At 41.6% G+C, this 27,533-nt stretch overlaps 1 protein-coding gene across 2 annotated transcripts; it reads left to right on the top strand.

The window, feature by feature from the left end:
- The first annotated feature begins 5,345 nt into the window (after positions 1-5,345).
- Positions 5,346-27,533, top strand: tbl1x (transducin beta like 1 X-linked). 2 transcript variants are annotated; one of them, XM_017422603.3, is made up of 15 exons: positions 5,346-6,144; positions 21,897-22,002; positions 22,568-22,713; positions 22,864-23,083; positions 24,368-24,500; positions 24,635-24,776; positions 24,865-24,928; positions 25,073-25,170; positions 25,392-25,452; positions 25,545-25,666; positions 25,752-25,826; positions 25,908-26,035; positions 26,734-26,899; positions 27,034-27,135; positions 27,235-27,533. In XM_017422603.3, exons 2-15 carry the CDS (start codon positions 21,945-21,947, stop codon positions 27,259-27,261), a joined length of 1,542 nt encoding a protein of 513 aa, XP_017278092.1. In that variant the 5' UTR covers positions 5,346-6,144; positions 21,897-21,944; the 3' UTR covers positions 27,262-27,533. The 2 variants fall into 2 exon arrangements, with proteins under 2 accessions (XP_017278092.1, XP_017278093.1); XM_017422604.3 differs by having other exon boundaries at positions 5,378-5,443.

Genomic DNA, 27,533 nt, shown 5'->3' with positions numbered 1-27,533 from the left:
GGCAATTTACTTGCCGTCGTGACATGAGTTCCTCTGGGCATGAGTGATATTCTGCCTGCTAGTGTTCTCTAAGAAAAACAAGAAGCACATTTCCCCAATTAAAAACACTTCCTCTTAGACATGCTGCTGTTTTGAAACAATGCATAGAGTATCACTTAATAAGTTCATACTTATTCAGAGTGTGAAAACTGAGCTCTGTTGTAAATAATGTGTATTTTCTGTTGCCTGATTGCCCTAATGTGGCTTCATTTACACTAAACCTATTCTGAGACTCAGATCACTGTGCTGACTGCATACTAAAAAATTAAAAGACACAAAATTGCCTGATTTCATAACTATCGAACTAAGATTTGTTTTTTTATAGATTAATTATTTGCATTGTTATTTTGTTGTGTTAATTAGGGGGTCATCAATGCAGCAAATATTTTAGGGCCGTCTCTTTGTGAGCAAGCATCTGAGGAAGAAATATTTTAAAAGACCTAAATGCCACTGTAAGAAGAAAGCATTGTAAAGTCATTCAGACTCCTATTGTGGTGGAGGAGGGGTAGGAATGGCAAGTTTTTTGGGGTTGCCCGGGTCACCAACCCTTGACCCTTGTCCTCAACCTTTTAAATCTCCGACATCTGTCTGGTTTCCCGCCTTCTCTGCCTCCCCTTGTTCTGTAAAAAAAAAAACTTACCTTCAAGGGCAGAAATATAACACATATATAAATCTATATATAAATATATATGTACGGGATATACTACGAAGCAGCTCAGACCGTTCACTTTCTGGTTCATTAAAGCTCCACTTTGCCTGCGAGAAACCCGAGCGATTGCAGCTGAAAATAGACATCTTTGTTTGTGCAGTCTGCTTTGCTTTGTCTGAAAAATAGGTCTCTAGGCTATGACATAACAGTGTACCACAGAGAGAGCCTTCTGCCTTTCTTGCTGGTGTATTACAGAGGGGGGAGGGGAGGGACGGGGAGGAAGAGGGTGGGGGAGGTGTTGTAGCCTGGATTCACACACACACACACACACACAAAGCTTACTTTTCCTAATGCTGCAAGCTTTGTAACACGGAGTCGCTCGCACACAAATGTCCCCTTTTTTCCCCCTCTCCTTTTTTTTTTTACACTGTAAACAAGGCGGCGGCGGCAGCGTTTAAACAGCCAAATCCAAAATGTCAGTGGCCACCAGAGCCCAATGACAAATACTCTGCTGAATATTCCCTCTGCAGCAGACTGATATTTCCCCACGCTTCCCCCGGTCTAAATGACACAACAAGAGACGTGTGACTACCAGAGCCCTTCCCCCACCCCTACATATCACCAATGCTCCTCAGTGCTGTCTAGAAAGGTCATGTGACCCTCATCAGCCTCCCCCGGTTGGGGGAGGGGAGGCAGATTGAACCTGTTCTTTGTTAGGAGGTCAGTCCCGGCTGTATGGCAGGAAGCATTTGTACCACACACCACGTAATAGGAGCGCAACACCGAGGGCAGAGACAAACATTAAAGCGTCCGATTCAAATCTAAAGGAGGAGGCCCTTTTTTTTTTTTTCTATTTTGTCGAAGCCGCCTCCAAAGCCGCAGCGACATATGCGTACGTCCACGCTAATAGCAGGCGAGGACTTTACTTTCTGGCTTTACCAGACTGTAATCTCAGGTGGGTTTTCAACCGAGCGTGGCAGGGGTTGGTAAGAGGATCAGCACTTCAGTCCCGGAGGATGATTGCTTTCGAGAAAAAAACATGACAGTAAAGTGGGGAAAACTGCACCGAGCAGAGAAGCTCGCACATGTTGACGACCTTAAGACAAATTCGGCCTATTATAGGAACACAGACGGGTTGGGACATGACCGGACATGGTTTCTCGAAGTGTGATTAAAAGGTTTTATGACCAGCTTTTGTCCAAATACAAGACTACAGTACCAGAGCTGTGTGTCGACGCTTGTCCTATTAGATGAGGTAGTGAGGGTCGTTTTTATTATTGACCAGTTTGTCCCCGACTTCTCTCATTATTGGGAATTAAAGCCAGCAGAATTGGGGTTCACGAGGCTGCCATGTTAGATCTTTGGAAGCAGGATCTGCGCACTGGAGATATGGGGCTTTAAGTCCTGCCTAGTCTTCCACACGCAGTCACGGTGTCATAAAACCTTTTTTTAAGCACAAAATAACTAATTACAGCTAAACGTCTTGTAAAAAAATAAATATTTGAACGTGCAGAAACACGATAAGAACTACATGAACCAACAAGAGTCAACGCCAGGGAAAAAAAAAAGAAAATCTGTTTTGTTTCTTTTAAATTCTGCCGAGGGCAATGTCCCGTTTGTTTACGAGGAGGAGGCGGGAACGTCAGTCTGGAATGTTGGTCCCGTTCCAGCTTCAACTTCCAGGTTCCGGTTCGACGTCTAGATCTAGAGCAATCTACTGTCACAACACTGCGGCGACACTCTACGTATGCTCTGTTCTTGAGTGTCACAACTGCTGAGAGGAACACATTTTTATACCTGGCTCAGTCTGTGGTCTCCGAGTAGGCTCTTCTCTGCTTTTATAGACATATGATGCTCATGAGATTGGATTCCCCCATGTAGAAAAACACATCTAAAAAGGTGGTTGTACATGTGGTGCTTACGGCTAATGTCTGGATATAATAAGAACAATTTCCTGTACATATATGGTACATTTATATAAATAAACAACAAGCCATATTAGTTTTTAAGAGGCAACATTAGGAACTGGTGTTTTTACACCATTCAGTGCAATACACAAATAAGTATGAGCCCAAAACTGGAAATTATCACCACTGAACTTCGACAAGTATCAACATTAAAGTGAAACTTTAACCAAATTAAGAAGCATGTCGCAAAATTACAGTTTATCACTGTCTGGAAATAAGAACTGATATCCCCGAACGGAAGTGACCAGCTGATAAAACAAGGCTCTGACAATGGTATTTGGCAGACAGGACTAATCCATGTAGGTGCTTTCTTTCACCAAATCAGCGGTTCTCAAATTGGGGGTTGAGACCCTACTTGGGGTCCTGAAACACCAAATGTGGCGTCTGCGGAAATCAAGTGAATGATCACCAAAAGCTGTTTTTTTTAGCCTTAACTGTTACAAATATATAAAAACAATGGTCACTAAAGACTGAAAACATATATAATGTTCCAAAAGGCTCTTTGTTAAATGGCCTATTGGAAAGGCAAAATAGTCGGGGTCACGAGGGTCAAAAGAAAGTTTTTTTTTTACCTAAAGCTCAGACAGGACTCTTAACATTTATTGGTTTCCACATGAGTCCAGCCGACTGATATCTGCATGTCCTCAGTGAACTGTGCGTTTGTTTGCATCGTTTCTTTCTAATCATCTATTGGGACGACTGTTATGCAGCGCGAGCTCGTGTTTCCATGTCAGAGACGGTTCAGGCACCAGTGACTTTGCAGAATGTAGTAAGACGGGTCTTTGAGCTCTTTTTGGCCTGATGTTGGAATCTACACTTCCTTTTACTTTTTGCATCATTTCAAATATTTAGCACCACTTTGCTTGGTTTGCATTCATGTCGTAGTTTGATTAAGTCCCATTTTTGTTCAGATTCGATGTTCTGAACACGTTGTTGTAGATGTTTTGGGATTTTATTTTGTTCGGTACCTAAGTTTAATCTAATCTTTATAGGAATCATTGTACTTCAGAGTCAAATTTAGTCTGTTTTCTGAGTTAAACTGTTTATTCAGCATTTTCTCTTTGATGCCTAATTTCCTTTTATTTTATTTTATTTTAATACCAAAAAAAAGTGATAAATGTACCCACCGTGAAACCACACGGGGAATTTTAATGTCTTTTGCATTCAGCCATTGCACTCACGCGTTTTTGCCACCTGGTGCTTATGCAAACCTAAATTTGAGACGGTTCTTACAGAGTCGCCTCCCTGTTTTGGTTCCACTGTGTACTTTTCTTTTCTTTTTTTTTTTTAACCTACTAAGTCAGTCGTTTTAAAATAGGTTTCATGGTGGATTGATGTTTTGGAGCCAACCTCAAGAGATCATTAGAGCAGCTTCATTTATTAATGATTCGGTTTTGACTTAATTTTCTGCTCAGGATGTTGCTGCTAGGCTAAGTTAGATAAGACTATCAAATTTTTTTATCTTTGGTATTTTTTAATTTTGTGTCACATTGCGTATCTCTGTACCAATCTTGCTTTTTGTGGCATATTTACTTCTTTCTTTTTTTTTCATCTCTTTGTATTTCTTCTTAAATAAATATCACAACATAATAACAGAAAATCTAAATTCATAGATGTTTCCTGCCCCTTAGCTTTTACTTGGTTGGCCCGTTCAGTGATCTCCCTTCGCTTTCGCGGAGCGACTTAAAGGTGAAATGAAAAAGTGTTTTGAAGCTAAAATAAATCAAAAGAAAAAGGTGAATTTAAAATTAATAATTAAAGTTGGAAAAGCTTACTAGGGTATCGAGTGCCGAATACCAGAATGAGAATAAGGCCGGAAATACCAAATACAGACAGTGTGCGGGTGAAATGGTTGCAATTAATTAACCCAAAACTCCAACAGCTGTGTCATTCTTCAGCTTCCTGAAGGACGAGAAGGTTTGATAGATGTGGTTAGGTTAGCTCCTGGTGAAAATTGCAACCTAAGGTCTGGTGACTGACTGTGCAGTTCATGTTTTGAAGAGGACCACCTGAAATACAAACCTTCAACCACCGCCTGTCAGAACGGCATCCTCAGTCTCCGCTGTCCGGACCGCCACCTGTCGCTGTCCGGATGGGAAACTCCTTGAGGACTGTGTGCCATCATTTGGAAAGCTCAGGGGGTTCCCCTTGTGAAATGTGGGGCTCGAGTTCCTGACAGCATCACCCCCTACTAAAAAAAAAAACAAATCATGTTTTTTTTTAAAACCAGTACTCTTAACAAAACTTGCTTCTTCTTCCGCTTCCATTTTCCCTGACAAACACTACGACAGTAACCTCCTACAGCAGTCTGCCACAGCTTCTACGTCACCAACCACAGGAAGTGACTCCGCCCACACACCCACCACGCTTCACAACAACAAAAAAAAACACTCCAAAAACAAGTCGTTGACGTTTCAAATCAGAGAAATTGACCACTGGAGTGTTTCGCGGCAGCGCTTAACTACTAGAAAAGCACGCAAACGCGCTACTTGTATATTTCACTTCATTTCCCCTTTAAAACAAACGCGCGCCAGCAATACGCGGTGCGCTCCTACCAGCGGCTGTACGGTAACCAAAGGAATGTGTCACACTGATGTCAACTTGTTATTTACTTTCCAAATCTGAATGACTGAGCAAGGCGAAAGGAGAATTAATCAACCGCTGGGTGACCAGGCAGGCGAAAAATAGCAGCGCGTGGGGGAGGGGAAGCGGGCTCGAAGCAGGCCGGAGAGGCAACACGCTTGAACTGTAACTCAGCGGCGCGCTTCAGCTACAACACATCTCAATGGTAAAGACAAATTAGGAGCGGCTCGAATCCGCCCGGCTTCGCGCATTAGTGCTATTTATTCGCGTTAACGCGTTTCATGAGCTCCGTTTGTGCGCTGGAGCGGATATAGACAAACGTGCTAGTAGTGGGAGCCGTTTAAACTGACATTTTGTTTTGTTAGCTTGTGTTTTTAGCTAACCGTGGCACACGCTGAACTCTCTTTTAGCTCGTTAATTCCGCAATTAACTAGCGTTCAGTTGTGTTTTGAGTATTCAGGTTTAAGGTCAGGCAGCCTCCACCTCCCTCCCTCCACCACATCACCCCCACCCCCTCTCTATCGTGTGCGTTTCTCCCGCTGCCGTTCGCTTCTCGCTGCCGCTCCTGGCTCTCGGTGAAACGGCGAAAACTCCCCCTCCCCCCCTCCACACACACACACACACACACACACACACACAGAGGGAGAGAGGAGCCTCCGAGACCCCGGGCTTGTTCCAACTTTTACCGCCAGTTGTGACGGGCGAACCGGCGGCGCAAAAATACCCGAGCCGACCAGTGAGTCATCCTGCGCGGTGGGAACTTGAAATATGACGGCCAGCGGAATGGGAGGAAAGTCTTCGCTCGCCTGCTGAAGTTGGAGGTTCTCCTTGTGGAAGAGGAAGAGAGGTGGCCGGCGGACACCACGAGTTCACTCTCACAATAACAATAATAATAATACAAACAAGGTAAGCCTGGTGTGTTTAAAACATAAATAATAAAACGAAACAAAAAAAGGGTAGGATGCCTCTGCTTTATATATTGCACTGCTGCTGGGGTTGTATGTGAAGGAGATGCCGACTTTCAGATGGATTATGGCGTTTTGGCAGGAGGTTGCCGGCTCGTAGCTCTAATCACCCGCTGACTCCACACGTGTGTTGAAATTTCCGATTGCGTCTCTCTCTTTTTTTATTTTTTTATTTTATTCCTCTCCCTGCTGCCGTTGCTACTTTTCTCACACTTTTTTTTTTTTGGTAATGCTCACGTTTTGTGTCCAAGTACTTGGCAGAAATCACTTTAGGAGGTGAGGTGGTGGAGGTGAAAGGAGGTGGAGGAGGAGGGGTTGGTTGGCTGGCTCATATTTTTGGCCGAACAAGTAGTTTTGTCTATTTTTTGCTCTAAATATCAACACAAAGACACCCTCCAACGCACCGACGTGCACCCACAGCTGCTAGGTTCGAGGTTTATATGTGAGTGATACGTTTGTTGTATTAAATTGGCTTTTTTTTTGGAGTTAGAAAAGAGCATGTGTGGGGGAGGGGAAAGACTTTCAACTGTACATGAGACTGCCACCAGTTTCAGGGGACAATTAATGTTACTGTATAACTGCAGTGTTAGGCTGTGTCATTGCAAAAACCACTGAATGTCATGCCCACCTGAATAATAAACCTGAAAGTAGAAGAAATATTATTGGAAATGATGGTTAGACACTTATATTCACAAATGTAAACGTCTTGGCCTTAGAGTCAAGGTGTTTATTGAGGCGTTTGGACTGTTTCCTGTCTTAACCTCACTCTATTTCTGTAACCCACCAAATAAATGCCAACATGTTATGTTTTAGGGCGCTTATTTTGGCTTTTTCAATTTAATAAATGGTAAGAGGTTCCCAGCTTTAGTTTTTGTGTAGCTGTGCGTGTTGGTTGAAAAGGAACATGGCTATTTCCACATTAGAAGAACAACAGTGTCCCTAGTTTAAACCTTTACTCCGTCCATGAAGCCGAAAGGACTTTTAGCTACCTTATGGTGGTGTCTGGCTGGGCTGGAACTAATTGCTGACTCAAAATTATGTGAGAACAGGGGGGGGTTTCCATTAAACTATTACGGATTTTGGATGTTTGTGACCAGTGAACTGCATGGCCGTGTTTTCATCAATTTCAGTAGCCAGTTATTTAAAAACCGGGGGCCTGTTTTTGTGCACATGGCTCGCAGAGCTCTATTCTTGGCCGTGCACATTATTTTGTCGCCCACCTTAGCCTGCTTCGTACCCAACTTAACTGCGGGCCCACGTTTATTTATCTCCTTTAGAGCACCTTTTGAAACGGGCCCGTTTTTATCGTCTGTGCTGGTTTCAGCCCCGGACATTAGCCCGGGACATTTCCTGTCGGAGGGGAGCTCGGTACATTTCTGCTGCTCTCGAGACGGGTTTGATACACCCCGCGACGACTCTGCAACTATTTTGAGAGAACGGATCTCCTCACGAACGTTTTGAACACGTTCACGACTTGCGTGACAAGATGGCGACTCCTGCAAGGAATGTTTCGAGACGTTATAGAGACTACTTTGCGAATGCTGCTTACCAACTAGTCTACAGTCAGAATACCACCTTCATCCTATAACCTATATTGCTAATGAACACTTTGCTTTGTTCTTTTATTTCATTGGTCCATTTGACATGTCATAAACCCAGCAGTAAACAGCATTTACAGCTGCTTTCTTTGCACCAGTGTCACGCTGATCAGTGTGTCGTTTCACGCTCTTCCTTTTGCTTGCTTATTGAAGGGCTTTTAGGAGCAATCACGCTTCACGTTGGTCACGTTGGTCCTTGTAAAACCTGACACTCACAGTTTTGTCGTTGGCTGATATGGTAGTAACGTTACCAGATTTTTTTTTTTTTTTTTTCCTACTGTACTCCAAATACCGCCGATTTGGAGTCACGACCAACAATATTACCGCGGTTCCTTTCTGCAGTATGCTTTTTGTTTGGGGAAAGTGCAAAAGTAGCATGGTGTACACCCAGCCGTGATTTAGTTTCTTTACGCTTGGGGCATCTGAATTATGCTCGTCGCTTCCTTGAATGGGAGCAGATGAAATTTGTGTCTGAGATGACCTAGATGTCCGTCTAGGTGTCGTGTTTCAATCGCTGTCAGCCGGAGCTGATAAATGTCTTTGCTACTGCAGTCATTTGACCCAGGTCTTATGCATATAGTCCTACTGAAGACAAAAGACCAGTGTCAGTGGGTTTCTTTGGTGTCAAATGGACTGCAGTGTATGATTTATTATTAGCAGCTTGTACTGTTTCTTCTATTTGTTGTGTAAATAGTACCTTTTTGTATTAAATAATATTAGTGTGCTGTTTGTCTTGTTTTGTGTTAAACTTGTCATAAAACACGCAGCCTTCGGCATGGCTTCTGTGTGCGATTTCAGGTTTGAAAAGGAAACTAATTTTCTTATATTACGCCTTGTCCCCTTTGTTTTGCCCTAAATTGATTTTCTATAAGCCGTTCAAACCTATCGAGCGTGAGGCAACAGAACGCAGCCTTCTGAGAGATTGTGTTTAAAGCGGAGAGGCATCCTCTGCTCGAAAGTAGGGCAAGGAAGTCCCCGAGAAAGCTTTTTGTCAGTCTTGTGGTGCAACAATTCTCTGTTTCGAGCTAACCAAATATTTCTGTAGCAGTATTTATTTATGATAGGCCGTGGGGGGAGGTGAGCCATTCTCTCCCACCCCAAAGAGGCGTGCGGCGTTCACGGGCTACCAGCCAACTGGCACATGAGTGGTTACTCTGAAAATACGCCCATACAAGTAGTGGCTTGGTCACAGTTATGTATTCGCTTATGCTTCAGATCTAGCTCGGAAATGTTTTGTCGTTGTGCGAAGTTTCGTGCGTGGCTCCTCGACTCTTTTTTGTTTAAATTAAGAAATAAGAGACATACACGTCCTTTTTTTTTTTTCTTTATAGGTGGAGTGAATGCTGAACTGTGTCTTTGTTCAGTCGGGTTGGAGCTCTGTTGTTTCCCCCCACTGTTTCGTAATTATTCCGTTTTGAGACTTCACACTTCTCTGATCTGTTCGTGTCTGTGTGAGGTTAAGCCCTGCCCAAAAGACCCAACGTTTTCCTTTTTCCTCCCAAGGTCTGCCAGTAAATAAATACGAGCACGTTGTCTGCTCGGTGTAATGCAGAACGAGTGTATACTGCAGCCATTTAACTGCATCTGCCAAGTGATTTCAAATCAGTTTTCAGGAAGCAAAAAAAAAAAGGTGTATGGAGTCACTGGTGCTGCTGGTGGATGACTGTTCAGGAAGTTGTGCAAGAATCTCTTAAACTGTGCTTTTGCTTTGTCCTAATTTTTTCCATGTCAACGTGATCGAGTCATGTTGCCATACGTTCTTGTACTTTTGAAGTGAACATTAGAACCGCATATTTCTAAATCAGTTGTACTACTTTTCTTGTGTATTTTAGAGAAAACATGTCAATAACATGTTTGCCTTTGAGTGACTGTGTAGTTTATATGCAAGTACTGCAGGATTTCGTCTTGTACAGCAAGGTTGAATGAAGCAATAAAGAAAGTTAAACAGTACCTAAAGGGAAATGGTTCACAAATCCTCAACATAAAGATATTTCAGTTGGTTCATAAGGACAGGAATAAACCAAAAATGGGAAATGAAAAGGGTGGATGGTTGCCCAATGTTTACTTTATCTCGTTTTATTAATGGCACTGGTCACGCTACTTGAAATAAATTAGATTCAGCTCAGTATTTCATTGTAATATCTGTAATCAGAGTTGTGTATTCCAGCATACACCTATTAAAGGAACTTGCTGCTCATGTTATGTGATGCACCAACACTCAGGCTGTACAGGACAAAAGGTAGCTTGTTGTTAACTCTCAGTAAGTCATCCAGATTTATTTTGAGCTATTCACCTAAGCAGAGTCACTGTAGCCTTTGGCACCTGTGTGTGTGTGCGTGTGTGTGTGAGAGAGACATTGCCTTAATAGATCATAGCTGTCAAATGTGCAAATTATGTTAACATGAAGTTGCAGCTGAACTCGTTGCCCTTGAGCCATGTATATATATCTTTTAGTATTTGTATTTTACAAACGAGTGCTGTGGGAATCCTCTGTTCACCATCTTTCCTGAATTTTATGTCTCATCCTTCTTTTCGCTCTGAAGTGTGGTGTTTCGAACAATTATAAACACATCCACTTCAGAATGTGGTTGGCGTTGAACCCATCTGGTGACATGGGTAGAAATTATTTTATTGCTTCGCCACTAGCTGTGGGTATTGTAAACTGGTGCTAAACTAGTACCATTTATGGACTAGTTGTTACCGAAGTGCCAAAACCTCCAGGACAAATGGTGCTGCTGTCTGTAATAATGTAATATTTTAAATTAATCCTATAGGTCTACTAAAGATAATAAAGCTGACATTATACTATGGTATATAGAAATCCTGCCCCTGTTTTTACAATAAGGATTTCAGTTGAAGCAGAAATAAATAAGCTGAGGATTTATATGAACAGAAAGTATAATACATAAAAAGAAACACAGTCAGTGCTGATCTGAAGTCGGTTTATTCCAAACCACAAAAACATTGTGATGTAACAGTCTTGAGAGCATCTAAGAGGTGTGAAAAGTTTAAAATCAAATGAAATGCAGCATGTGCTTCAGAACAACAGTGTCAGCTGCAGTTTTTTTGTTTGTTTGTTTTTACATTTTCCTTCCCATCTTATAGATCACCTCAACGCTCATGTTCTATCTGTACAGCTCGTAAACTCTTAGTGAATCCACTTTAGTTGTTAAAAGCTCAGTGTTAAAATTGCACCATCAAGATGAGTCATTGGTTTACTGTTACGAATAAGTCAAGCTTGGATAATAATCACATTTCTGCAGTAGTATCTGATAAAGGAGGAAAGATGTAAACATTTTTAAGAATGGTCAATTATAAAGCCGTCAACCATGTGGGTGTTCAAGTTTGAGGCTATATTTTAATCATCTAAGACGATCTAAAAACCTCAAAGATCTTCATGTTGTACGTTGAACTACTTGACACAAACCTGACACAAAATGGTGTCCAAACCCAGTAACTAATGGTCTTAAACTGAGACCTGTTGCCCCAGTTTCCATCAAAATGCAGCTATAAACCTTATTTTGCTTTTATTCAACATTTTTACATATTTACATGTCTGGATGTTTTCATTGTACATAAAAAAAGGGTACATTTTCAGTCGTGGTGTTGATAAATTCTCCAGTAGCTTTTAATATGCAAACACGTGTTCAGGAGGTTTTACGACATGGCCGCTGGTAAATATGGTTCTGACATTTTTAGGATGTGGGCGTAAGTCTAGTCTTGTGTAGTAATGTGATAATAGTGGCAATGTCTTTAGAGTAGTTGTCCAGAAATGTATTTGCAGTGCATAGATTGGTCTATATAGCTCGGGTTTGTTTTATTACTCAGAGATACATTTGATAGAAATAAATGCAGTGATATCTATCTCAACAAATTGCAGGTAAACATAATGCAACCATTGTTAAAAGGCTCAGTGGGAACATCCAGACCTCATGAAATAATTTAGTGATTCATTCTTTGATGTTTATTTCACATGTACTGTGAATGTTATACCATGCTCTGTGCTCCTACTCTAACAACTTGACGTGTCAATTTAAGTGTTCAAAAACCGCAGTAAGTTATAAATAAAATGTACAAACCGGTGTCTTATTTATATGCAGCGGAGTGAGGTCATGGTGGTTTGACACAAGATTAACGTACAAATGTTGGGCGACTCTTTTTTTAAAATTTTTTTATGTTGCATTTTGGGTTACAGATCAGAGTAGCTTGTGGCCTCAGCTTATTTTTCTAAATTTAACACATTATTAAGCATACTGTTGCAGCTTACACCCTTTCCCACACCTTTAGTGTTTTTTGTAAATCTTAAATAAAACATTTTGTATTTGTCACTGCAGCCTCAGGTTGTGCTGAACGGTTCAGTTCTTGGCTCTTGGGTATCTTTGTTTGAATTAATTAAACCATTGTGAGTTGTATTGTTAGTCGATGATCAATGAGCAGGACGAGTGTGGCTGCCTTTTCTCCCTCCACCCCTTCAAGCAGTATTTTTTTTTTTCTTTTCCCCGAGTGACATTTGATACCAGACTTGTAACAGCTTTAGAAAATGTTTACTTTATTTTATTCTTAGTGTCTTCATTTGTTTTTTGGTGTTTTCTGGTAGTCAGTGGAATCACTCTTTTCTTTTCTTCTTTTTTTTCCACTCATGAATCGTTGCTGGCTTGGAAACAAAATGTCCATCATTAAAGAGGAAGTGAAACTCTCATGTTTCCTGTTGCATTGTTTGTACTTTTCAAGCCACTGTAGGCGTGGAAACAGATCAGTGACAGAGTGGCTCTACAACGGAGTAAACATGAATGCGTTTCAGGCGCTACAAAATGGGTTTTGGATTCTTCATCTGTAAAACAGCGCCATAGTGTCTCTCAGAACATAACTGTAATATGCATGAGGAAATATATAGGACACAAATACACTTACTGCAGTGGGGAATGGTTTGGTGTGTAGTGCTGGTGTCAGACGGCGCAAACGCTGGCTGGAGAAATGGCCGAGGAATGACTCAGAATGTAGATCAGTGTTTCGGTGCAGTCGTCTCACTTGTTTGTTTGACCCTCATGTCAGATGGAGGGAAAGCGCCAGGAGAGTGCGGGGTATTTAAGGTGGCATGAGCAGCTGTTGATGGAAAAGCAGGATCTTCTGGTCACCATGGCAACAGTTGTATCACCCACACTGCCGTGTCTGTGTTTAGACTTATTTGTGCAATCCTCATCTCATTAGAAAGGATGCTTGGCTGAGGAACACTTAGTTCTTTCTTGCTGTTGAATAAATGTAAAATTGTACAAAAAAAAGTTAATGCAGGTTGTTGTTTTTTTTCACCCCCTCCTCTTTACGAGTACCCAAAATGTGGCTGCATAAAAGCAAGGCCTTGGATGTGGCACAGAAAACTCTTTTACATTTAATTCTGAAAGCAAACAAAGTTTTTAAATTGTCACTCATGCTCATGTAAATGTGGAGCTTAAGCAGAAGCTTCAAATGACGGAGGCACAGGTTTTTTTTTCACTACCATTTTTACATAATGCAGAAACACCAAGATATTTATGCCGCCCTTAGTTTAACATGTCATGTTTAGATAAACCAGGAGGAAATGCAAGGTTTGACAAAGAATTACATACAATACTCTTGTCAATGGCAAACTACCATTATATGTAGCTTGTCAACATACATTTTAAGACAAAATGGGCCATCTTTTTTGACTAAATAATATATTTTAATGTGAAGGTTTTGTATGAAATCTCATATTTAGGTCAACTGATGTTGAGGCCAAAAATATTGCTAATTAGGAGAAAATGAAAAGCCTGCCTCGGTGTAGTTAAGTTACTCCACATACAGGCTAAAAGGCCAAGCAGGGCACTCTGAATAATGCATGTTTGCACGACCACAAAGCAGTTAATGAATTTGTGCTCAGTTGGATGGATGGATAATTTAGCCTTGGCGGCATTTTAAATTTAATTGTATTGGAAGAAAAAATGTCCAAGTTTTCTTTCTTTTTTTTTCATCATTCATTTTGATTCCTTTTAGTAATATGCACATTAAATGTAACATATGGAGATCTATTTTTACAGATTCATCATGTATAATTTAATAAGGCGAAAAATGCCTTTGAGTTTCCCTCTCAGAGCAGAAAGTGACTAAGGCCCTGTTTACACATGAACGATCTCTGAAGACGCTAGGGATTTTCCAATGTCGATTGTGAAAAAGTTGCACGTTTTTATGCTGCGATTGCAATCGCCGTTTAGACGTGACCGCAGGAGGCGTCGGATCTGCTGCCACTTCCATGACAGGTCACTAGCTGGTGCTGTGGCTTCTCTGTTTTAGCAAAACACGGTCCTGAGCATGAGAACGGTTACATCCAAAATGGCGCGTATGTCTGTTTGGACAGACGCCACTGACTTAAGAGGTGGTGTAGTGCATGTATGTTTGATATCAGAAGCGCTGATAAATTGAAAAGAGCGAGCAGCACGAGCGGCACTCTATCTGCCTTTGTTGTTGTTGTTGTTTTGCTCACACAATGGCAGCGGCTTGTGCAATTTTACACAATGCTGGACTCAAAACATTTCTGTGTCAGACAAAGCGAACGCTGTTGTCGTGTGCACAAATGGACAAAACACATTAGGAGTGTTGGCTTTACTTAAAAACAATGTTGTGTAAACAGGGCCTGAGGGTATTTTGGTTTGTACCTTGCAGCAACAAATGGCTAGTGGGAGTTGTCCCTTTTTTTTATTTGATGTCAGCGAGTTCAACCCAGGGCTGGTTGTTAGTTTCTGGTGCTACCAGTTATACGTTGCTTTGTTATCTTTGAAGCCTGTCATTATTCCTATGCTTTTCCAAGGGAGAAAATTAACCCTGGAACTCCTACTCGGAGTTACACACGCAAGGATGACATTGACTGCTTAAATCTGTAAATGAGTTTTAAAAAAAATTTAAAAAAAATTCACCCATTCTTCCCCAATAGGCTGCACAAAGAGTGTGTTGTCCTGCCACACTGTATAATTAACCTCACGAATGCAGAAAGGAGAGTTGTTTTGCCATTTATGCTGCCAGTGGAGGAATGAACAAAAAAAAGACTTAATCTCTTGTGGAGAGGGTATTTCTGGCGAGGCAGAGCCGAGGTTTGATGTTTCAATGTCATGTTTGCGTGCGATCTGTCACGGGGGTGTTTCTCTGAAGACACAGCTAGAAGCTAACCAACAGGAACCCCCGCTGCTCCTCAAATACGCTTGTGTCGAACGTACACCTTTTTTTACTCACCATATTCGTATTTCTAGCATGCGGGTTTATACTGTATGGCACACTGATGTGGACTGAAATCACACACTTGTGCATCATTATGCTGCTTTTGTTCGGTTCAATGTGAATGAGCAAATCGGTGAAATGAAAATCCTTTTTACCAGAACAATAGCAGGACCTCCATATGCAGCAGGCTTTTGTGATCTGCTGAACAACCCGGTAGATTAGGCTTTTTAAGTGTGCGGCCAACTATGTGTCATGGTTAACCTGCAGTTGCTAGGTTTTCATTCTAGTGGATTACCTCAACAGGTAATTTTAGATTTGAGGTATTACACTGTAAAGAGATATTAATCTCTGGGTGGAGCCGTTTGTTAGAATGGAAACATGCAGACGTCTGTGTTTCCTGGCGCTCAGCTTGCCACCTCTGGTAAACATTAAGTGTTGTCACCCAAAGGAGCCGTGGGAGAAGTGTTTCCCTGTAGCGACCGAACGCTACCATCCCCCCCTTCACACACACACGTCGCTGACCTACATCGGCTGTCACTTACTGACCCGCTGAGAAAGACGGAGGACAATACACAAATGGTTGTTGTGATTACCTGGGTTGGAAATCATTATTCATCACCCAGCTCTCCATTTCTCCCACCCCCCACCCCCCCTCTCTGTGATTCCCCTCCCCCATGCTCTCTTTCACATTCCCCTCCCTCCCCCTCAAGACTGCAGCCCAACCAGAGGCTTCAAAGGCGGGTTTTACTCAGCAGAGCAGTTCAAGAGAAAATGGCTGCTGTTTCCAGGTCTTGTTTGCACATCTGTCAGGAGGTGACCGTTCAGGAGAAAATGGGGTCTATGGTATGCTGTTTTTTTTTTTTTTTTTTTAAACATCATTGTATTCAAAACTGCATGTGTAGGAGAGGACTGCTTTCTTGGTTCTCTTTGCTTTGCTGTTTTGGCATCTAAGGCTTTGTTTTCGGAAAGAATTTCATCCGGTTTTAAGCAGAGATTTGATTATTTACATGGCTGCTGAGTTTGCTGTGAAAGGAGTCATTGTGGCGGGATTCGACTCTTACAAATACTGTTCAAATTCTGATAAATTTGCTTTTGGGTTTGTTTGTTTGTTTGTTTTTACAAGGAGTACACCAGCAATATTTCTATTGAGATCTACTTTAAGACCAGGTTAATTCCACACATTAAATTTTTTATTTTTCATCTATGACTTAAAAAAAAAAAAAAAGAAAACTAAAAATAGCCAGATGTCTAAGCTGGTTTGGTTGTCTTTCTGAAAATCTACAATTCTGAAATTAAATTGAGCAACTTCAACTAAACATGTACATTTGACCACTTTGTTTGCTCTAACACACTCAATGGTCGGGTCTCTGGAGATATTTCAATGTTTTCTATGCATTCAACTAGTGTTATAATATTTTATCCCATCTCTTTCGACATGTTAGCTCAGCTCATTCACACCCATTACTTGCGGCTACATTGCCTTACACCAAACCTGTAAAAGTAGTTTGGAAATACTAACTTCTGTTGGTATTGTGTGACTCACCTGTCCCATTTTTTTTTTTTTTTTTTTTTTTTTTTTACCCAGAGCTTACACCATGACCTTTGTCCCACTTTGAGTCTTTACTCAAATTACTTCTCGTCTCTTGGTTCCCTCACACATGTACATATATTTGAATCTTAAATATTGATGTCAATTTGCAGTATATAATTTAGCTGTAAGTGTAAAATGAACAGTGCAGTCAAAGCGGCGTGTCTCCATGCTGCATTCCTTTGTCATTTTTTTACTTGAAGCATTTTGTCACTGCCCTTCTGTCTTTTTGTTTATTGGGCCATAATGCAATCATGCTACTAAAAGTAGTAGGATTATAAAAGTTTATTTAACTGTTTTTGGAAGCTGGTTAAAATCTCTTTCTTAATAGTAGCTTGTTCATCTTCGGTGCATTGATGAGTACAACACATACAGAGTTATATTCAGTAAGTACTACTGCTTCACATGGGGACACACTTGTAACCTCAGTAAATGTAATGAAGTAATCATGAATTCTGGTGGCTGTGTTGAAGCATTAAGGATGGCTTTCAGAGATGATTAGGAGAGTTCATTATTCAGGCAGTCCAAGTTTATTTTTGACTGGACTGTCAGCCCAATCAAAATGGTAGCTCCCAGTTGTCTTGCCGACATATGAAACTGTCAATCTTGTCTCTCCTCGTCTTTGAGTTGTTAGTTTTGGGATTTTTCTGAGAAATGTTGAGCGCAATAAATAATGAGCTGCGCCCGTTCTTGCAGCCGCTTCCCTAAACGCATACCTGGCTTTTTATGTTGTGATCAGTGTGGATCAGCATCACACAGTTAAAACCTACGACTGGATTCTAATTAAACATTTTTACTGCTTTTAAAATCAAATGACGGCAGCTATTTTTCTATTTAAAACTAAACAGTCCTGGTAACACACAGGACGTCATATCAGAGCTGGTTCTACAAGTGGTATGAATATTGGCTGTTTTGAAGGCAGAGCTGGTTCAAAGTTGATCCTTTATTGGTATTGGCCTCCTCCTTCAGGGATCAGAAACTGGACTGAAGTCACAGATCCATAGACCGATCCGGCTTTCCCCCTCTGATATCGCTAATTAGATTTTGGCTTCGTTTAAAATGGGAGCATATTCTTTTAGACACAAGGCTGTTGGATAATTTAATAAAACCTATTTGGATATTTTTGTTTGCCAGATCGTCCAGTTTAGATGGTGCAGTTTGGAGCGGGCAGGCCGTCTCTCTGGTTTCACGAGACAAGAGTGAGCAACAAGGATGTTCTGTAAATAAAAGGGAGGTAAATGCGTGACAGAAATGTTGCTCTATGTAATGTCTTTGAGCGCTCGGTTCCTATCTGCTGTTGAAGGTGTTTGAACATGTTGGTAGGCTGTTGGAAAACTTTCAAGTCATTGTATGCTATATTTAACCTCAAGAAATACAGCCTGCTGTCACAGTTAGCAGTGTTATTTTTATTTTTTACTACTGGAAACGGTACAATCCTTTTATTTATTTTTTTACTGCAGAGCTGAGTGCAGCACTCCGGCTCTTGTGTGTCTCACATGCATGCTGCATCACCTCTGCTTTAAACGTGTGCTGTGAATAGTTGACATTTTGGCCCAAAGCTTTGTTAAATTACACTGTTAACACGTGGTTTCCGTTGCAGCTTTTCAGTCTGTTTTACATCATTTTTTCCCCCCTTTCTCAAAGCATCTGCCTAATTCCCAGCAACTTTTGCAAAAATTGCATTTTCTTTCTGTCTAAGTGTGTTGTGCAGCCCCCTTCCCCTCCCCCTCTGCCTCTGCAGCTTGCATCAAAGCACCATGACAATCAAAGTACAGTGTGTGCTCCAGATTTAGAGACGGATATGTAACTTGATGCAGCAGCAGACATGCTTAGGTTTTTTTTTGTTGTTGTTTTTGTTTTTTTCTAGAGTGGCAGGGAGGACAGAGCAGCTCTACATCTCACTATAAATAAAGGTGAAAATTACAGCAGTGTAGCTTGACCGTCTGTGTTACTGATATCCCTAAACTGTGTCTGGGTCATATCAAATCCACCTCCCCCACCACCAAAAGAAGAGGATTGCTGTTATCTCAAGTTAGCTTGAGCTGGGAGGGGACAAAAACAACAGATTTTATCGCATAAAGGACGACGTATGAAGAACGAAGGAAGGAACACAGGTATAACACAGGACAGCCTTTTTAATATTTCCATCACTCTAGTTTCACGTCACCAAAAAGCAAATCTTTGTCCACACTGACAGAGCAAAGCCATTCTGCATACAACAGCACTAACACAAGCAAGATTAACCCAAATTATTCAAATTACTCCACATCTGTAAAAATGCCCTCGAATGGCCGCAGCATGCCTTTTGAGAAGTGCCAACGTAGAGCAGACACAGAAACATTTTGAAGCTCTTTTGAGCCCATCTATCCTAAAGATCATGTCACCACATGTCGGCTCGGTGTTCCTGCAGTGGAACAGTGGCTATTGTAGAGTAATTGCCCCCAAAGTGCAATAAACATCCTAATGAGCCCTATATTCCCAGCAGGCATTCTCATCATTGACCCATTAAGTTCCTTTGTTATTTTTAGCTATTGTCTTTGTTTTCTGTAGTCACTTATGAATGTAAAATCACATTTTTATTGTTCCTCTAAAGAAGGTATTTGTGGTTTGACAGTGCCCCACAGTATTGTGGATTTACCTTTTATTTAACAGCTATCAGTGTCATGTAACAGTTTATTAGCATCAACTATTGTCAGTTTTTAGTTTTAATAAATAAAAAGCTTTAATTAGTGTTTGTTGTTCACATGATGGTTTGTTACAAAATTGTGTCGGCGTTGTTTTGAGGTCAATAAGCATTCTGGTTATGCATTTCCCAACACAAAGTAAAAACTCTTTTTTCCCTTCATCTACTTTTGTTATTTTAATTTGACTGATAGGCCAACACAGCAGTTGTAGTTCATTTGCTGCTGCATGACTTATCGACAGATTGACTCCATGTTGCAGCTGCACTGCATTATCGTACATCAGAATACTTGGTGGCCACTCAGAATAAACGATCCTCCTTTATCTCAAATATACATCCAATTGTGAGTAGAAATGAAGGGCCTTGGTTATATTTTATAGAAGCAAAGCATTGTTCTTTTCTTCAGACGTTCACTCTGTCTCTGTGACTTGTTAAGCTGCATGCAGCGAGACTGCTTGATATTTTCAGGTTTGTGCATGGCTGAATTTCTTTTACCCTCAGTTGTGACATGATTCATATTGCTATAGCAACCCAAACCGTGGGGATTAGCTGTTGTATGGGGCATGCAATAAGCCCCGTCGTCTTGACTTCTCTTTGCGTTCTGCTGAAACACACACTGACGGTTTTACATCTGCACGTCTGTAAGCAGCCTTGTTGTAAATGTGGTTTAGTTATTTTAATGCTTTTGTGGAGCTGAATGTAATATAAGCGTACCAGTTTTAAAAAAAAATGCTGATAAATCTACCTTGAGATCAGATGAAGCTATTCAGTCAAACAACCTTGCCTAAAGGATATTTTAATACCCTTTTTAATGTTGAAATCTCATCAGAGAGCTCGTCTCCGAGTGTGGAATCGCTCAGGCTTTGACTGCTCTGATCACTTCCTTGGATAAAACCGTCTCAGAGGTTAGGACAGTGGATGGCTTCCTGGAAGGCTCATTGTTTTGTCAAAGGAGCCCTGAATGCTGGGGGAGTTGTGTAATGGACGGTGGCATCATAGGCCTATCTGATAGAGGGATTATTGCTGCTGTCCTGCACTGATGGGACCCGAGCCCCTCGAGACTGCCTGTTAATTACATTTCCAGATGTATGGTATGTAGCTGTTGCTGCTCTGGGAGCAGCGGCCGTCTTGCTTTTGATGTGGTCAGCCCTCTGTAGTCCCACATGTAAGCTAAATAACTAAAAAGAAACATGCTCACTGTGGTCAAACATGGTGACTGAGGACTTGGTGTTTTTGATTTTTGGTAGACAGAAGCATAAAAGGTTTCATTATTACATTTTTACTGCTTTGAGCCTTTTTCGAAGAAACATTTCCGAGATGCTCCAGTTTTTGTTGGACTTCTGTTTTGCAAAAGCAATGCTGTACTCATAACTGTCATCCTTTATGCGTGTTGTTTGTACAATCAAGGTTAATTCCAACTGAAAGAAGATATCAAGGTGAAAGAGTGAATAATTCATCATGAGTAACATGTTCAGCCCCTCTGGCTAAATGCCCACTTGTAATTGGGACAACACCATTCTATTTTGTTCGATCTCTCCTGTTGCTATGCTACCAAAGCAAATGTTGAGTGGGCCTGGATGGTCTTTGGAATGAAAGTTGGAATGACAGTCTTGCAGTCTTAATACCTGATGCCACCCTTGTTTTTATTTCAGTCTTCTCTGCAAAATACCTGATCCTTAATCTGTCAGTGCGAGGGCATGAATTGATTTTACACCTGAACGTCTCATGTCATTTTCAGGTCCCAGTTTGGACGTTTTGCTTTGTTCTCTCTGCTCTCCTTCCACATTCATGATGTGTACATTTAATATCCTTCCTGGTTTATAAGAGCCGTTTCCTGCTAGACCTGACTGGCAAACAGAAGCACCGCAGAGTTCACATAGGATGGATATTCTAACGAATCAGATAGTTCAGATACTTTTGAAGTGGGTTCTGTAGAAAGGTTATGAGCAACTAATATCTTACCTGTCGCAGATAGCTCTTTGAGCAAGCTCAGTTTGGAGAAAGAGTTTATTTCTGACAAGATCGACGCGCTATCGGCTAGTCTGAGTGAGGCTGAGACCAAAGCGAATCTCGTAGTGGTTTATGCAGCCACTGTTTTATAAATCTTACAACACTGTTAAAGTCACATTACCCGATCATTCCTGCAGAAACATGATGTTCCCGCAAGGAAGTGCTACAAGTGGTTATTGCTGCCAGTTTCCAGTAGAAAATGGGCTCCTGCGAATGTGAATGTTTATAAATATTTGCACAAATTAAGAAATTTTAGAAGCTAAAGCCTCAATGATTAAGTTCAATAGTAGCTATTTGCAGGTTGGCTAGCTGAGCCACATCATAACAGAAAGTAATTGTGTATCAGTGGACGAGACCAAAAGTGAGCATGAGCTAACAGCGGCTGGCTGTCCTGTTTGTGTTTGTCTACACATGACTGCATCACTGGGTGCAGTTCAGGACAAACTCGCATCGAGTGCGGAATTTGTTCAGATTTCAGAAAAGGGAGAATACCATGTGCCAAACCGCATGCCTAAACGTTGAGCTTTGCTGCTTCTTTGTTTTTATTCTATTTATTTGATTTAATTTTTTTCTCTCTCTCTCTCTTTCAGGAGTGAGCTCAGCCTTCCATCATACCTCCACCCTTTCTTTGGGCTAAGATGAGTATTACCAGTGACGAAGTGAATTTCTTGGTCTACAGATACCTTCAAGAGTCAGGTGTGTCTCACAAATGCGCTGGCATGCTTACTGGAGCTGTGTATGTGAAGAATAAAGTAATCTACTTGGAGTTAATACATGACTAAATTGAAATATTTTGTGTAGCAGTGGGCCGCTGGCCGTGTGTTGGTGGAGCGCATAATTTAATTCTGTTTTTTTTGTCACGCTTGATTTAACATATTATGCTCACCTTCACTGAAATGTTCAATAAGTAAGCCTCTGCTTTCATTAAATGAGAACATCTTTGTGTTCTTGTAGTCTGTTCACTCCTGAAATCTGGATCCTTACAGTTTGGATCTTTGATAAAAAATCCTAGCTGCTGTTTTTTTTTTTCTTACTGTTTATAGAGATTGTGTCTGAAGCCAAGAGGCTGTGTGCAAGCATTTATCAGATCTGAGGAGTCAACATTGACACGGGCATGCCTTATTACCTTCTTAAATTGCATAACACGTACAAAACGTTGTGCAAATTTGTATCTAGCTCGATTGTTTGGCTCATAAATGACTTTTCTTTCGATATTTGTGTCTTGTTTGTTCTCGTCTTGTTTGTGGCGTTTTGTTTCCAGGTTTTTCCCACTCAGCATTCACCTTTGGCATCGAGAGCCACATCAGCCAGTCGAACATCAACGGAACACTAGTGCCCCCTGCCGCCCTCATCTCCATCCTGCAGAAAGGCCTTCAGTATGTGGAGGCAGAAATCAGCATTAATGAGGTGACTCCCACAGATGGAAGCCAAAATGCTTTTCACATTTTACCCATCGTTAAACTTGTCGCGTGTTTGCAGAAGAAGTGATGGTTAGCAGAAAATGCAACACAAGAACAAAAATCCCTAATAATAAATCCCGTTTTCCCCCTGTGACAGGACGGCACGGTCTTTGATGGGCGGCCGATCGAGTCGCTGTCGCTGATCGACGCCGTGATGCCAGATGTGGTGCAGACGCGGCAGCAGGCGTTCCGCGACAAACTGGCCCAGCAGCAGGCGGCCTGCACCATCACCGCTTCCACCTCCGGAAACCAGTCGAACACATCAAAGAACGGAGAAGCCACCGTTAACGGCGAGGAAAACGGCACTCACAGCATGAGTAAGTCGACGACTCTAAATATGGGCGTCCTAGTTTTCTCACAGCGGGAGCTGACCTTGTCTTTGTGAAGTAATTAGGTGATCAGATGGTTGTCGACAGGGGCAAACAAGAGTACAGTCAGGGCTTCTGAAAGAAGGGAGATACTCGCAGCTCATGAGAAAGCACGTTTTCCACGAAATAAATGAAAAGAATTATGCACAACAGCCCCTGAAATTAGACGAATGACATTTTAATTTGAATGTTAACAATGGACTGTTTTGACTTTTAATTAGGGTATTTATTTTTCTTCAACTGAATCCTTGGTCAAGAATCACTACTGCAGTTTTTACTCCATGAAACAAAACCAACTTTTTGACCTTTTGCAGAAGGTGATGAAGAGGTTTGGTGTCCCTCTTAAATTGGATCAAAGCTTTAGAAGGCAACATGATTTGGTTTTAGGTAATATTAGACGATACAAGGAGGATTTAGTAGTCTGAAATAATCTGAAGGTGTTAACATTCTCCTCAGATTAGATCAGTTTCTCTGACATGAGTCTCATTGTGTCGTGTAGAACTATCTGCACACCAAATGTGTGAGAATTAAACATTTTCACGGGTGAACTTACTGAACTGCAGATGGATTATCTGTGTTTCTCTGTGTTTATCTCTGTAAACTTTTGTCCAATATATATTTGACTACCATCATGAAAGGCAGCGTGTAATTACCTGAGTCTGTGTTCATTTGTTAGCTAAATATCTCATGAACCACTGGACAAATGTTAATAAAGCTCAGAAAGTAATCATTGGATGTACATCTACAACTAATTACTTTTTAGAGGCTAAAGTTTTTGACGTCAGCCATCACAAAAATGGCTACAACTCAGTAAACTGTGGTGTGATAGTAGTTGAGTCATCCCCATCACATACTCTGAGCTCTGCTGAATTACCCAAGATCTTTATTTAAAACTCTGGCGTGCAGGTGGCATTCCTTCCATAAATGTTGGTTTCATTGTTGATGGTAAATGTATTTAAAGCCCATTTTCAGTCCACCTAAACTGATTGGCAAGCGTAGGTGGGTAATTTAGCTTTTCTGTCAGCTTTTTCCTTTGATTCATTTCAGAAAAAGACTGTTCTTTTTGCTCCTTACTTGGGTCACGTTGCCCTTTCAAGCTTTTCTAAATTAACTAAATGTGGGAAAGTTGGGACGTTTTTTTAGTTAAGTATAAAAACAAATGAAATAACATGAAGTCGTTTTGCATGTTAGTTGAGCTTCATTGAAGTGCGTGTTTCCCCCCTCCCTCTGCAGATAACCACAGTGAGGCCATGGAGGTGGACATGGATGTTGAGATACCAGCCAGTAAAGCCACGGTGCTCCGAGGCCACGAGTCCGAAGTGTTCATCTGTGCCTGGAACCCTGTCAGTGATCTGCTGGCCTCAGGGTGAGTCCGTCCGTCCGCAGACGGATCCTAATTAAGCCTCGGATGTCAAATGTGCACACCCCGTTGTTTCTATTTCTAAGATAGAAAGCCTTTATAAAAACCACACCGTTTTGAACCCTTGCTCTCGTGTGCAGCTCGGGCGACTCCACCGCTCGGATCTGGAACCTGAACGAGAACAATAACTCCAACTCTACCCAGCTGGTGCTGCGCCACTGTATCCGAGAAGGTGGGCAGGATGTCCCTAGCAACAAAGACGTCACCTCACTAGACTGGAATGTAGGTTTCAGATAAGCTATCCTCTTCGCTCCTACCTCTGCCATATGGTAAACGGACAAATAGCTTCTGTTTTCTTTCCATCCAACAGAGTGATGGGACTCTCCTGGCAACCGGCTCATATGACGGATTCGCCAGAATATGGACAAAGGACGGTATGTCATGAATCACTGTCGCACCTTTTTGTGTCCCTGGTCATTAGGTTTACTGCATTGTTACTGTGAATAATACAACCTCAGGCATTTTTAAGAAATGTTCTTTGAAGAAAAAGTAAATTAATAATGACTCTTATTCATCAGGAAATCTGGCCAGCACCTTGGGGCAGCACAAAGGACCCATATTTGCACTCAAGTGGAACAAGAAGGGGAACAGTATTCTCAGTGCAGGAGTAGATAAAGTGAGATCCTAAAATATGGATTAATGTGTTATTATAATGTATGCAATCCTAGAGTTTACATTTTCTTAAATTAGTGATGCTTTTCTGTTTTTATCCAAAACTAAAATGCAGATTCCTAGTAAAAGACGTAACATGTATAGAGACAAAAGTCTGTCAGTAAGATCTGTTTTTGTTCAGAAATGTCTTATTCGTGTTTTAAAAATGCTCCTTGGATTTTCCAGACGACAATCATTTGGGATGCACACACGGGGGAGGCCAAACAACAGTTCCCTTTTCACTCAGGTGAGCGCACTCATCAGTGATCGTACAGACGATACAACATGTTTCTCAGTCTCATTGTCCCCTAACAAACACGGACTGGAATCATTTCACAGCTCCGGCGCTGGATGTGGACTGGCAGAACAACACCACGTTTGCTTCCTGCAGCACAGACATGTGCATCCACGTATGTCGCCTGGGCAGCGACCGGCCTCTAAAAACCTTTCAGGGCCACACGGTGAGCAGCCTTTTCTCATTGCGCCTCTGGCCTTATTTCACACACTCCCCTGACAGTGGGCTGTAACGATTCCTGCGCTCCACAGAATGAAGTTAACGCCATTAAGTGGGATCCATCAGGTATGCTGCTAGCCTCCTGCTCAGATGACATGACCTTAAAGGTAAGCCTGCTTCTGAGTTAAAGGCTGCTCTAAGCAAGGATGAGAGGAGGTTTGTATTCATGTGTTGTTGCTGTCTCACAGATTTGGAGTATGAAGCAGGACCAGTGTGTCCATGACCTCCAGGCTCATAGCAAAGAAATCTACACAATCAAGTGGAGCCCCACCGGCCCGAGCACAAATAACCCCAACGCTAACATCATGCTCGCCAGGTAGAGTCTTCAGTGTACATAAAATACGATACAGCCCATCTAATCCCAGTGGAAGTTAAGGGAGGGAACATAGATGTTAAAGATGAAACCCTGTTCCAGCCCAAAATCCCAGTTTAGGTAATGGTCAGTGGCCCACATCCTGACCCAGATGTGCACGCATGTGTAAATGTTCCAGTTCAAATGCCTCAGGAATTTACAGTCCACCCCCGACGGCCCCGCACACCTGACTATAAATCACCATGACAGTAAAACTCCCAGCGCTCCGTACAAACCTCCAACCAAACGCTGTAGATAAAGAACGCTGTAAACGGTTTTAATTTACATACATAGGTTTTATTTTTATCAGATTTTGTTGCTACGCTCAGTGGGTTTTTTTTTAGCACTGATATTTTATACATTGTTAAAAATGGGGTGTTAATTGAAAATTTTCCCACCTTCTTGTTGAAAGAAAGAGTTTATTACATTTGTAGGTGTTTTTATGTTGGAGTTTGACTCATTAGCACCAAGAAGATGCTTGAAACAACCACAAATACTGATAACTGATACCCTGCAAATCTCATTTCTAAGTCTGTTAGTTTGAGGATTTAAGCTTCCTGACGGCTTCGCAGGTTAGTTACAGGAATAAGTATGTAATAAAGTCAAGTAGTTGTCATAAAATGATAAGTCGGCTGATGACTTTCTTGTATTTTTCCACACAGTGCGTCATTTGACTCGACAGTGCGGCTGTGGGACGTCGAACGAGGGAAATGCATTCACACCCTGACCAAACACCAGGAGCCGGTCTACAGCGTGGCCTTCAGCCCCGACGGCAAACACCTCGCCAGCGGCTCCTTCGACAAGTGTGTCCACATTTGGAACACCACGGTGAGACTCAGACTGGGTTTTTTTTTATTCAGAACCACACGGCAGCCGAAAGGAAATATCATTAAGGTTTCAAAATCTTGACGTAGCTTCTTGTTTTTTCTTGTTTGTTTGTTTTTTGTCTCCTGCCGGTTCAGACCGGATCCTTGGTGCACAGCTACAGAGGAACTGGTGGCATTTTTGAGGTGTGCTGGAACAGCACCGGGGATAAAGTTGGTGCCAGCGCATCAGACGGCTCTGTAAGCAACAATTCTGTCATATTCTTTTGTTTAGCTTTTTGCAAACAACCAAAAAAGTGAAATATGCTGTTATTGATACACTCCTTTTTTACATTTCAGGTTTGTGTTCTTGATCTCCGAAAGTAGCTGACCCGAGGCTAAGATAAAGAATCCCGGAAAGTGCAGAAATGGCCTTCTTCTGACATCAACAAACACACTCTCGTCGCTCGATAAGGGCTGTAAAGGTGTACTGAAATGAACTCTTCACAGGAGTTACAGCAGATGACAGCAGCAGCTCGAACACCACCTAAACTTAGTGCACCTTACCGTTTGTTGATGTGTGTTTTACGATAAGCCTGAGAGAAGATGGAAACTGGCATAGAAATCCTTAAAAAAAAAAAAAAAAAAAAAAAAAAAAA

This window comes from Kryptolebias marmoratus, linkage group LG6, assembly GCF_001649575.2.
Source record: "Kryptolebias marmoratus isolate JLee-2015 linkage group LG6, ASM164957v2, whole genome shotgun sequence".
NCBI classification, from domain to species: domain Eukaryota; kingdom Metazoa; phylum Chordata; class Actinopteri; order Cyprinodontiformes; family Rivulidae; genus Kryptolebias; species Kryptolebias marmoratus.
The sequence above is the reverse complement of the archived record's forward strand: the minus strand, read 5'-3'. Positions and strand labels throughout refer to the sequence as shown.

Excerpts from the sequence above, each read along its gene's own strand:
- tbl1x (XM_017422603.3), top strand. The coding sequence starts at position 21,945 with ATGAGTATTACCAGTGACGAAGTGAATTTCTTGGTCTACAGATACCTT. Across the intron at positions 22,003-22,567 it reads CAGATACCTTCAAGAGTCAG|GTTTTTCCCACTCAGCATTC; the intron begins GTGTGTCTCACA and ends TTTTGTTTCCAG. Across the intron at positions 24,929-25,072 it reads CAGAATATGGACAAAGGACG|GAAATCTGGCCAGCACCTTG; the intron begins GTATGTCATGAA and ends CTTATTCATCAG.